General features: G+C 36.3%; 1 protein-coding gene across 1 annotated transcript in view; it reads right to left on the bottom strand.

Moving 5' to 3' along the window:
- RAB27B (RAB27B, member RAS oncogene family) overlaps nt 1-10,991 on the bottom strand; it is a 119,807-nt gene extending 108,816 nt beyond the window's left edge. Inside the window, exons 1-2 of the mRNA XM_084887029.1 lie at nt 10,918-10,991; nt 10,711-10,785 (exon numbers count right to left, since the gene is read on the bottom strand). Coding sequence (XP_084743155.1) covers nt 10,711-10,718 — 8 coding nt within the window. The 5' untranslated portion in view covers nt 10,719-10,785; nt 10,918-10,991. The remainder of the gene's footprint in view (nt 1-10,710; nt 10,786-10,917) is intronic.
- Between the last annotated feature and the right edge of the window lie 2,737 nt (nt 10,992-13,728).

Raw genomic sequence — 13,728 nt, 5'->3', positions numbered from 1 at the left:
CGCTTGTAACAAATGTACTACTTTGGTCAGGAATGTTGATAACTGAGGGGGGTGTAAGGTAGAGATGCGTTATGTAAACATGTGCTTACAACATCTGGGATATGATAGAGTATCAACAAATTTTTATTTCATTTTTTCTTTCCAGTTGTTCTTATGCAGAAAATATAAGTAATGTCTTCAAAGGAAGTCAGCTATAAAATAATGGAAGAATATATGCAAAAGGACAAGATAATGAATCAGTGATTAATCATCTAAGAATAAGTAAAGGAATCTGGACTACATAAAAGCTCATTCCTTGTTTCAAGCATTCAATTAAAGTTGAACGTATTCTGGATGGCATTTATATTCTCATTTTTAAAAACCTTTTGCTTTATCAATATTATTTAGTTAAGTAGCAGATATTAACTTACTTGCATATAAAATGAAACATTTTATTTAAGAGAGTTAGCCAGGTAATTTAAGAATTTTTTTTCTTTCTGTTAACATACCGTATTCATAAATCTAGGATCCTGCATTTATTCGCTTCAGTAGTCACTCAATAAAAATATATTCAACATCTCTTTTTTGTTAAGCATTACGTTCAATGCTGGAAATACAGAGATGATTATATGCTCACATTCTAAAACGTATGTCAAGCACAGCAACAAATTTAAAATGGTGGGGTAAATATACCTTGAAGAGGTGTGTGTGGAAAGGGAGAAAGATAATACTAAGATAATGTTCCAGATAAGGTTCAAAAATTAAATTTTGATCCATCTATTCATTAGCTAACCTTAAATTCTGCAGTCAAATTTGCTATCATTTAGATAGCTGAATGCAGATTATCCATAATTGATACTATAAATAAAGGTTGAATTATTTGAGCATTAAAATTGTGGTTATTTTTCCAGGCAAGAAAAGTAACTCTCTTTCTCTGATTACTTAGGCACCTGCAGCTTTACCTCAATCCAAGGTTTGACTCTAATTTATAAGACAGAAACTTTGTTTGCATAAGATGGCCCAGAGTGTCAACCGTGAACCAGTAAATTATGATTAGATTTGGAGCAGACCTCTTCCAATTTGGACTTGACCTTATTGGAAGGTCAAAGTGAAACATTTTTTGGCAATTTTGAATGAGAAGTTGGTCAGCAGGATTTTGTCTATTTATGTATTCCTCTAATTGCAATTTCTGTGCCAATATTACTCTTTCTCTTTTTGCCATAAAAAGGGGGAAGTGACGTTTAAAAACAGTTCTTTCAAGTTATTAAAGAATCATCCAATCAAAAAATTAAATGCTCATGGTACCTTTTTGGCCAAGGACCTTCTACATGATGTTTCCTTTATGAAATTTCCCACCTCACTCCCTCCACAACTGCTCTTCACCTAGAAAATCCTTATTACCCTCCAGATCCTAACCTAAACCACTTTCTTGGAGATGCCTTTCTCAATTATATCCTTCCAAATACTCAGCGCTTATCCCAACAGATTAGGAAAGTAGTCCCCTCAAAAAAAAAAAAAAAAAAAAGAAAGGAAGAAAGAAAGAAAAAGAAAAGAAAAGAAAGTATTCCTCTCATCTGCTCTCATAGTACTTTGTCATAAAAATTACATTAGTAATTCATTAGTTATTTGTTTATTTTTGTCTTCCTTACCAGTCTGTACCCTTCCATATGGGTAGACACTGTTTCTGTCTTGTTTGTATAATAGGCATTTAACAGCTATTTGTTGAGTAAATGATAAAAATTTACAAACAGCCAAAACCGGTTTGGTTCAGTGAATAGAGCATCAGCCTGCGGACTGAAAGGTCCCGGATTCGATTCCGGTCAAGGGCATGTACCTTGGTTGCGGGCACATCCCCAGTAGGTGGTGTGCAAGGGGCAGCTGATTGATGATTCTCTCTCATAGATGTGTCTAACTCTCTATCCCTCTCTCTTCCTCTCTGTAATAAAATCAATAAAATATATATATATATTTTTAAAAATTTACAAACAGTAATGAAATTCAGGAAAACAATGCTTTCATTTTCTTAATGAGAAAGCTAGTGGAGAGAGCATTGGGGGATTGGTTTCCCAGTGCTTAGGCTAGAAGACACACCAAAGAGAATTTTAAAAGTCCAATTCAAGATTCCTTACGAAAGTTTTCAGACAGAAGTAAATTCTGTGGCCTTAGCGGTTGCTCAATATTGTATGGCCCCAGATTTGCAGAGCAAACTCCAGGAGGCCTTGGCCAATTAACACCTTTGGTAAACCTATGGAAATACGCAGATCAAACCCATGTCCTAATAAGACTTCATTTACAAAGCAGGAGATGAACTAGATAGGGTACACAGACTTAGCTGTCAACCCTTGATTCTTCTCCGTGGAAATGAGGTAAAAAGATGGGCAGAAAGTACTCTCAATAACATATGGGACAAAGGCCACCCAAAGATTGTCTAAGGGAAGGAACTTAGGTCACCTTACTATTTATTAAAAATCCCAGATTTAGTGAAGTAACTTGTTACCTTATAAGCTGTTGCCCTACACAAATGCAAATAATGTTTGTCCAATGAAACAGGTAACCCCAAAGATTAAGTCTTTTTTTTGTAACTTTACAGTCTTAAGTGTTTTTTACATTGCCCATATATATTGAGTTTTTTTAATGTTTTTCAAACTAGCCATTACATTGTACTGAAGTTCTTCATTCATGGATGAATTGAAGAAAATCTGTTACACGTGCCCATTTTTCATTTTCCTGAGAGTTGTGATTTTACATTTTGAAATTGTAGTTCAACAAACTTTATGCTGATACAATAAGGTCAAGTTGAAAATCATCCGGCATGATTTCTTCTTCCACATCCTGCATGTAATGACCACTTGGAACCTCAGGCTCTTCAGTTCTAAACTGGGGATGTGGGACCACGATTTCAAAAGTCCCTTCCATACTCACTTTAAGTATTCTAAATCAGAAAAGTCTAAATAAATTAAACTTATTATTGAAATAGAATGTTACTAAAGGAAAGAAAACTGAACATTCTGCAAAGAACTCAGACTTGGGAAGTACTGCCTTTTTATTGCAGCAACAACTAAAGGAATCCATTCAAAATGAAAAACCATCATTTAAATAATCACCTTGCCAGGAGCAAAATTGTTATTTAATTGAGCCATTTCTTTTTCAGCTAGATAACTGTTGACATACACATGGAATGATACACGATTTGTATCTTTTGTAGAGTTTTGTTCTTGTAAGGCATAACATGGGGTCATTCTTTATCAGTGAGCACATACCATGCTCAGAGAGTAAGTTTCCCTGCCCTGTTTGGACTGAGAGCAAAGTTGCTATAAATCTGAAATGGAATTTTTACCTAGTTTGATTTTAGACAAATGAAAAATTATAAATAACTAAAAATGTTACAAAGAAGGGCATTGGAATGGTCTGTTAAACATCATAAAGAGTTCTTTATTCTGTCTAGCTGGCATGGCTCAGTGGTTGAATGTCAACCTATAGTATGAATCTGGAGGTCATGGTTCAAGTCCCAGTTAGGGCACCTGCCTGGGTTACAGGCTCAATCCCCAGTATAGGGAGTGCAGGAGGCAGCTGATCAATAATTCTCTTTCACATTGATGTTTCTATCTCTCCCTCTCCCTTCCTCTCTGAAGCCAATAAAAAATATATATTTTAAAAAAGAGTTTTTTATTCTAAGGTTTTAAAAAATTCTATATAATAAAAGGGTAATATGCAAATTGTCCCCTCGACCGAGAGTTCGACTAGAGTTCAACAAAGAGGCAGGGCCAGCCTGCCAACTGACCTGGGCCCCTCCCCCCAGCCTGCCTGGCCCAATCTGCAAGGCCAACCAGATTCAACCCATGCATGAATTCATTCACTGGGTCTCTAATAGTTTAAAAGATGTTCAAGGTAAGATAATAATTAAAACAATATACATAAAAATATAACACCTATAATATTCATGATGCACATTTTAAGAGTCCATCAATAATGAATTTGGTTGGTATTTGTTATATGCAGTAATTGAAATATTTTCTCTATTAAGAAATATATGTTATTACAATATAGACCATTTCTCAATCTAGTTATGAGTTAATTCTAACCTTGAAAATGAGATTTACTTATAGGTCCTACTAGTTATCAAAGTAGGCCCAGTAAAAATTTGGCCTCAGAATCTGAATCACAGATTTATTATAAACCAACTTTATTTATTTGGTTATCATGAAAATGTAGTTGAATAAGAAAATTTTAAGGTTATGGAGTTCAGAAATCTGGTTGTTTTACCTAAACCCTAACACAGTATCCTGAACCTGGTTAGAAATAATCCCATGAGATGCACGAATAAAAGTGAAGTTTTTATCAAATTAGATTTAATAACTATTTTAAGACTAGACAATATTTTCTAAATTTTCAAGTCTGAAAATTTGATATTGCATAAGGCTAATTTGAAACTACATAAACTTCTAATTCAATCATGTTAACTATGATACTGATTTTTTAAAAATATATTTTTACTTATTTTAGAAAAAGAATAAGAGAAAGGGATAGAGAGATAGAAACATATATGAGAGAGAAAGATAGATCAACTGCCTTCTGCACATCCCCAACAAGGGATCGAGTCCCTTGGGCTGATTCTGATTTTTTACATTTGTTGAGACATACTTTATATCTTGTGTGATAAATTTTTATGTATAAAAGGAATGTTTATATATGTTTAAAAAATAATTTTATTGGTTGCAGTTTTCATATAAGTCCATTACACTGAGATTGTAAATTGCATTGTTCAAGTTGTGTATCCTTTTTCATTTTTAGCCAGTTTTTAAAGAATTTGGTAAAACTTCTAACCATGATTGTGGAATTGTCAATTTTCTTTTGTTTTATAAATGTTAGTACTATTTTGGATTCTATTAGTAGGTACTTAGAATTTCAGGATGGATATATCTTCTGTTGAATTCTACATTTATTTAATCATTACTTAACAACCCTTTTTATTTTTTTAAATAAATTATTTGTTATATATATTATTAATTTCAGAGAGAAAGGGAGAGGGAGAGAGAGATAGAAACATCAATAATGAGAGAGAATCATTGACTGGTTGCCTCCTACACTACTGGGGATCAAGTCCACAACCCAGGCATGTGCCCTTGACTAGAATCAAACGTGGGCCCTTTAGTGCACAGGCTGATGCTCTATCCACTGACACAAACCAGCTAGGGCTAACAGCCCTTTTAAATCTTAATTGTGCTTTCTATTTTAAAATGTATTTGTCTACCAAAGGACTTGTATGTATGCATATTAGCATAAACAATGGACACAGACATTAGGGTGGTGGGGTTTGCCCAAGGTGGGAATGGTTGCGGGGGGTGGGAGGGGGGCAATTGTGGGAAAAGGAGACATATGTAAAACTTAAGACAATAAAATAAACAAATAAGAAACTTATAGACAGAAAAAATGCATTTGCCTACTATGATTATTGATATTCCAACTTTCATTTGGTAATTATCTACCTGTTAGATATTCATGTGTTACACTTATTTCTCAGTTAATGATATTCATTTATTACTAAAATTCAGTATATTGCAATAAAGAAACCAAGACTTAAGTAGATCAAGTTATATTTCCACGGACACAGAGATGGACATGACATAGCTGCAGAAAGATATAAATACTAGCAGCACAAAAATCTCATGAACTTGAATTGTACTTCCCGGTCTGACCCTCTCCACTGTGTTGTTCACCCTCAGTGAGGACCTTTGCTTTTTCCTGGCCCTGTACAAAGATAAATTGTAGTCTAGGTTTGCCAATCTGTCTGTGGCTACTGCTCTGGAGGATTCCATCTTCTACAAAGTCAGAAACTTTGCCAGATCTAGGCCTGTCAGGGAATTATTTCCCACACGCATGCCTTTTTTCAATTCCCTGCCTTTCATTCTTTGATTGTAGTTTAGTTTCTTCTTTTGGACTAGACGCCTGATGCACAAATTCATGCACATTGAAAGGAAATCAATTAGAAGAAATATTTTAGAGGACAGGGAGGGACATGGGAGGCTGCAAGGCGTGTCCAGCCTGTCTTGCCCAGTCCCAATGGGCTGCACCCCAGCAGCAAGCTAACTTACTACTGGTCAAAGCATCTGCCCCCTGGTGGTCAGAGCACATCATAGCGACTGATCAAGTAATTGACTGAACAATTGACCAATCAGTTAGACTCTTAGCATATTTGGTTTTTATATATATAGATTCTGTCTTATAGGAGCTTTAAGTATATCTAACTGATAATCCAGGATTAATGTTTTCCTTTGAAATGACTAACAGAACATATGGTTGAGCAATTTTGCCATTCTACATAGCTGTATTGTCAAGAGCAGTAGGGGAGAAACTTAAAAATCACTGCATAGCAATTTTTCACTTACAAATAACTTTTTAAATACAGAGAATATACATGGTTGCTTTGTGCAAGTATATATCTTATGGCTATATGCTGATGAGATGACAAAACTCTGGAAGTGTTTAGATGGGACTCATTTCAAATATCATTGAACTTGCTTCTTCAACTTGAGCTTGAACCCTGTGCTGTGCACTATAAAGGCCCATGTTCATCTCACTGAATATCTCAGGAACTTGTGTTTGACAGGCCAAGCCCCCTAAACAGTCCTGCCAGGGGATCTGTGCCTAACCTCCTCAGAGATGACCATCTCAGCCCAGCCTTCCTTGGGAGGAACAGCACCTTAATTAAACCTCATCAACCACCATGTTGGTGGTTTCTGAACAGATGATCAAAAAGCCTACCACAACTGCATCGAATAAAGCTCCTAACTGAGAATCGGACTTTAGAAGATTCAGGAACAATGCCCTCCGCTCAAGTGTCTGATAGACTCAAAGTATTTATGAAAAGGGACACAGGAGAGATAAAATAGGTCAATGGATGTTTCTTTGACTAGGTATTTAATGAAGTGAATTTATAAGTTGCAACATTTTATAAGTCATTATGATTATGGACACTCAAGATATTATCATGGACATTCAACTTTTTCCCCCAAAAAAACTCTATAAAGCTTATTATTCTCAAGATTCTATAAGATTTTGTCAAAGGAATAAAATGCTCAAGATTTCAAGGCTTAGAAATCTTAAATAGAGTGCATTTAAATTGCAGCAGGTTAGCACAAAGTTGCTCTCTTTCCATCACAACACACTGCCTCTCACTACTTAGCTACATCTTATGCTCAGATCTCTCATGTGTCATCTTTTCACACACAAAGAACCACCAAGTCATTCTTTGCCATTGCACTCTCTTCTAATTTTTAAGTTAGTACCTATTTAATACATTCTGTTTTGTTTGATTTGTAATAAATTAAATAATAATTTTAAATGATTCTAATAACAGGGTGTTTGGTTTATAATAGTTCTTTGTTGCCTATTTCCCTGTGCACAATGGTAAAGACCATGAGTGGTGAGAAGTATCTTGTTTATTGTCTAACACTGTGTGTATACTTGACATACAGTGAAGAATCCGGTAATATCTATTAAACAGAAATAATGCAAAAACATTAAATGCTATGTCCATAAAATTTACACTGATTCCAAGGTACAAACTACAGTAACTACATTATATTTGGGGAATAGCTCACTTGCAAATTAAACATCTATTGAATCATGATTAATATTTATTTAAGTTTCCTTAGAGTTTTTAACTTTGTCCCTCTTAAATAAAAGGCATTAAGTGAAAAGGAATGAAAGTATAGTAGTAGTGACAGTGTCCACATCACTCATAGTTGTGTGAACCAGGAGGGACAATGAAAACAACGTTTTGGATAAACCTGCTAATAAATAATGCATGGCACACGTTTCATATTGTTAATTGGCCTTTTATACTCAAAGGCTCAATCTCATATATTTAAAAGCTTTCTGCTTCACCCACAAACGTATTTCTTTACAAGTAAAATCAATTTCTGGAAATTGCTTTCAAGAAAACCTTTTTCCCCAAACTGCATGAATCATAGTTTACCCCTTTTGCAAACTAAGAAAAACAACAACAAAAAAGTAGCCTGCTCCTCCAGATTCACACAACTGTAACTGATGTGGACATGACCATCCACCAAGATAAGTTCTTTCCTTTCCATGTAAGTCCTTTATTTAACAAGAAAACATCATAATTAGATTTCAAAGAAATTCTCAAATTACATATAATTTCCATTTATTGTGGCTTGCTTATGTGACCAACGCATTCTTAAAAACTCATGTTAGCATGGTAATCATCTTTCAGGACAAATTAAAAAGGACTATTTGTTATTTCTTCACTTTAAAAACAAATCTTTAACAAAACACTAAGTGGTTTCCAGAGAAGTGAACCCCCAGCCGACTTACCACATTTTCTGGAGCTTGGACTGGAAGACATTGTTTTTTACTTAAAGCATAGATCCTCCAAAAACCAAAATAAAAGCATACTCAAATGCCAAAAAAAAGCATGGCTGAGGCAGCTCTTGAACTTACATTAGCTCCTTCTGGGTGCTTTAAGGATATAAAAGCTAGCTTTTCCTATTTCTTTCTAACTTTTTATGTGCTTACACCTTACATAAAACGTCTTACTAAGCACCCTATTCATGTAAAATATGTCCTTTAGAGAAAACAAACTTGCGAAGGGTGAAATCGGTGTAACCAGATTGGCTGGTTTGCTTAATCTCTTCTAAATAAAAATATGTCTGTTCAAAGTAATCTTTTAGAAATATCTATCTTATTCTTCTTATCCACTAAATCAAGGGAATAAAAATACCCACCAGATCTCCTGAGCAGGGAAGCCTTTCAAGGATAAAGGGATTATCTTCAGGGATAAAATCGCCAGATAATCACTACTCTCACACTTTAACAAATCAGTTTTAGCTTTTGCATTTTATCCTTCAGCTTAAGCCCCACTTGTTTGCCAGCAATCCAGACTTCTGTACGTGGTTCCTCCTGTTTTCAGACAATTAGATCTAGCCAGTGGACTTAATTTTAGGAATTAAATTTAGGAAGAAAGTTCAGATTCTGAGGAGAATGCCAAATTCTGAATAAGATCTATGTTCTCCAAGACTTTCCTCCCATCATCATTTAATTCAGTGAATCTTCAACTCAACATACAATGAAATTATTTTAAAATAATTGATGATGAGACCCATATAATGAGTATGGCATAAGGCTGAAGTCTAAGGCTGCAAATCATAAGTTGGGCAAATATTTCCAAAACTAAGTATTAATTTGAAGAAATGAGTCCTCTTCCTAGTCTTGGAATAGAGAGAGAAAAAATTTAAAGACAGAGGGAAAATCTTTATTAACTCAAAGTTCATGGAGTTGTAGCACATTGCTATGCCAACTATCAGTAAATGTAAAGTTACTTTTGCCTTACCGTCTGATTTCCCTAACTTCCTCTGTTTTGAAACTTATTTTTTTCCAGGCTTAAGATACATTCTACGTCAGTCTTCACATGTTACATTTATATACGTATGTTTATTTGCTTTTAAAGATGCTGCAAATTAATTATAATTTGTAATTTTTGTTACATATTTTTAAATGTAAGTAGCATATTTACATAGTAAATATTCAACGAGAATGTTTAAAATATTTAAAAACCATAAATCAATTATCCCTCCCTCATCTCCTCTGTCACTCTTTTTCTGTACAAAAGAGTTTTAGAACTATAGTTATATTTTTAAAAGTTTAATACTTAAACAATTTGAAGTCAATGACCCTATTTAGGGTCATTCATTATATCACATATAATGTAATTAAACTATATAATATTTGGACCATTAAAATTAGTTTGAAGGTTATTTTACAATACTTTTCATTAAAGTCACATTCTCAATATTGATGCCTTGTCTTAGTTTGATATTTTCTTTCCTGAGATAAATTAATGGCAGTGTTTATCTTTAACGTTCCTATGAATTGACCATTAATATGACTCAACATTTTATTCATTTTTAAATGTGTTTACATATTACATTTTGGTATTAGATACCCAAATTTGATCTAATTTTAAAGGTAATAATCTAACCTAAAAATGTGGTTTTAAAAGGTTTTAAAGTTTCCAAAGACCTTTTGATACATGAAGTTGCATCTTGAGCTAATTAGTAAAATTCTTAGAAAATGTTCAGTTTTCTATGCAGTCTTCTTCATTTGGGTTTTCTAATAGCAAACTACTCCCTTATCTCACATAGGAAGATTAATTGCTGAGCAGGCAAGGGAATCTTGAATTATTATTTTTTTTCAAATGTTTCCGTGTGTAACCTACTAATTGTAGTACTGAGTATAGTTCGGCCAAGGGAAAGCAAACTAGATTTTTCTTCAATGGCTTTACACCGAGAGGTACAGAATGGCTTAACAGCTTTCTGGCAGCCCACACTGATGACCACAGTATTTGGAATGCAGACATAAAGCATACGAAGACTTAAGAAGGACAGTCTTGGAGCTTTGGAAACGGAAAAGCAGACAGCAATCAACCAGGCAGTCTGCAACCCTGAGCAAAACCTCTTTCCCGTCAAAACTCTGCTGCCAGCCCAGCTTCTCCTCTCCCAGACCCACAGGCTGGCAGAGGCAACCGCAGCCACTCCGAAGTGGAGTTCCAGGCCCATCCTTAGTGGCTTCTGTCACCCTCTTGGTGCTTTTCCTTTATGAATGAAATATGCAAATGGCATCTCACATTGGCTCTTTCAATGAGGAAGAAGAAGGTCAGGAGACAGAAGTGACACAGCCAGCACGTTAGAGATTTGGGACCGATGTACTTACACCTCCATATGCCTCCAGATTTCAGCCTCTGGAAATATCTAGCCCATTTCTCTATGGCACTGTTGCTTCCATCAGCTGTGAAAATTAACATAAGATGACATAGTAACCCAACAAGTGCTGGAGAGCATTCAGAGCACCAGATTAAGTGCACACTCAAGGCACACGCTGGGTGTGCAAAAATCTGAATGGTAAATAGCAAGTAAATACCTTCCAATCGACCGGAAGGGGGAAGGACGCTGAGCGGCTACAGCTGCTGCCTGCTCTCTTGTGTAACAGCGAAGGCGGCTCAGTCCCGCTGACTGGCTGTGTGAAGCGCGGCTGCCTGTGGGCGTCGGGGCGGTCCTAGCGCCTGCCCCTGGTTAGCACCCAAGGCAGCTCAGAAGAGCCTCTCTACTTCTTGTGATCCTTCTGGGGGGTGTCACCAAGGGTTTCAGGAAGGTGGGCTTGTTAAGCATCGCTGCAGTGGGTTTGAGTTTGGGGAAAGCGAGTAGGAAACAGGGTCTGCTAACGTTTCCAGACACTGATATTGAAACCAAAACGGATGATGGGTGCTCTTGTCCCTTAACTTAAATGTGCCCTTGAGAATGTGAAAGCCTTTTAGAAAGAAAGCTAATTTGCACTTTATGGAGGGCCATCCATGTATTTTGTCCCTCTCCCCCCCGCCCCCCCCCCCCAACACACACACATGTAAAATGCATAGGGAGAAAGAATGAAGAAGTAGGGAATTTTTAAAGTTTGATTTATATTTTCTTATATTTGCAAAATGTTTATTAAAGGCCTAAGAACTCCACGTTTAGCATATTCTGTCCATAAATCTCAAAATAAAATAAGCAAAAATAAACAAACTAGAGGACTCCAGAAGCTTATTTTCTAGGAGGCAAAAGGCACCAGACTCTCTCTCTCTCTCTCTCTCTCTCTCTCTCTCTCTCTCTCTCTCTATATATATATATATATATATATATATATATATATATATATATATATATATATATATATATATTAACACCTCCCTTCATCCTTCTCCTTTATTTGCCCCACTATTCCCTCTATATCACCTTTTTTCCATATAACATTTAGATTTTCCTAATTCAGTTATGGAATAATTCCCCCACCACACCATAATCTCTGCGAAGTAGTCTGCTCTATTTACTTTGAGAGAGTAATAGTTTGATCAAGAAGCAATGTTTCCCAAAGTGTGGTACGCGTACCCCCAGAGGTACAGGAAGAGTTTGGTGGGGGTTCGCATTGCACCGGAATTTGGTGGGGTTATGCACTGCACCGTGCTTAGCTGCGCCTAATTCTATGCTCCCATGAGTACGAGGGGTACTCAGCATTATGAAAATTATACAAGGGGTACACATATGTCAAAAGTTTGGGAAACACTGGCCTAGAGGATTGCTCGGCACATAGTAAGCCCTCAGCAAATATTTGTGGGAAGAATGGAATGGACACTAAGCTAAGAAATAACACTAAAGAAAACAAGTTCAGACGTTAATCTCTTTAACTAATTAAATTCAATTAGCAGAGACCTCTGAGCAGCTGTTTTATTTAAAGGACTGTGTTACGTACACCTTTGCCTTTAAGGAGCTTATAATTTAAATGTAGAGAAAAGATACCAATATATGTGTGTAATCAAATTTTATGTATACAATAATATTTTCTATAAGAGAGTGAACTCTGAAAGCCAGAAGGTGCTGTATTTGCTACGTTTTGACACTATGGATGTGGTGCTGAGCCAGGAGATAGGGCTTGAGAATTCCACCCTGATTACTTTCCCTACCCCAAGTGTATAGTTCAAGTTTGGTTGGCAATAGGCAGACGGGACCAGAATCTAGAACGTTAACTCCAGTAAGATTTGTTAGCAGAGTAAATGCAGATACTAACACAGGTAAAGAGAGGGAGGGCAGGTAGGTAGACGCTGAAGGCTCTGGATCAAAGCCTCTAACAGCCAGGACACAGCATGACAGTCCAGCACCCACCAACAGCTGGTTGCCTTCAAGAGCAAGAAGGGGCTTCTCATACCTAGTGGTCTGGGTGGTCAGATTCCAGAGGTGACATAAGGTAGCCAGTAGCAAGGTAGATTGGCTCATAACAAGGTGTGCTGGTAAAGCTGAGGCTCAGAGGCCAAGAGGGAAAGAAAGAAATGATAAAAAATTAAAGTAAGATTCTCTCTATGGAACACTCTAGGCAGGATTTTCTTACAGGAAAAGTACATACCTATGGAGCACAGCAGGGAGAAAGCTGTGAAGCAAATGGAGAAAGGAGACAGAGGAGATGGAGAGAGCCTCCAGACCACAGTGCAGAACTGACCCAGGTGTAGGAGGCAGGAATGTAAGGAAAGCAGGATGGAGAACAGGAAGATCTGAGACTAGAGAGCAGTGCAAGCATGTGCCTACCTGAATTCCCTGACACCTGGTCACTGGTAGGCATAGCCTGTGGGAAGTGTGGCCTGGGCCCAGGTGCAGTGATGGAGTTCAGAGCACAGCAGTCAGTGTGTTTGTGAATTGCTCTTATAGCAGAAGTTATGAGAAGTATATTCCTATGGCTGCCCCACACCAAAATGAGACACTTTAAATATGCACAGTTAATTGTATGTCAACTATGCCTCAATAAAATTATAAAAACAAGAAAGTCACAATGGCAAATAAAGCAGAGGTTAAACATAACAAGAGAGCGCTATGGATAACCTTATGCCAATAGATTTGGAAACTTGGAAATGTAATTTATCAAATCTTATTCAAAAGAAACTGACAGTCTGATTAATCCCAGAATTATAAAAGAAATTAAAACAAATACTTTACAACCTAATAATCCTGTTCAAGGAGTAATACCCAAGAGACATATACAAAAATGCTCAGGGTAGAAATGTTTGAATAATAAAAACTTGAAACGTTTTAATAGACATAAAGGAGACTAGATAAATCAGTTGTGCTCTATTTTCATAAAGAATATAAAGTAGGGGGGGAAAAGAGAAAAGAATATACAGCAGTAAAAATGTATAACCTTAACCTAAACACA

The sequence above is a fragment of the Pipistrellus hanaki genome (assembly GCF_964339955.1).
Source record: "Pipistrellus hanaki genome assembly, chromosome: 6".
NCBI classification, from domain to species: Eukaryota; Metazoa; Chordata; class Mammalia; order Chiroptera; family Vespertilionidae; genus Pipistrellus; species Pipistrellus hanaki.
This window is presented reverse-complemented; position numbering and strand designations above follow the sequence as displayed.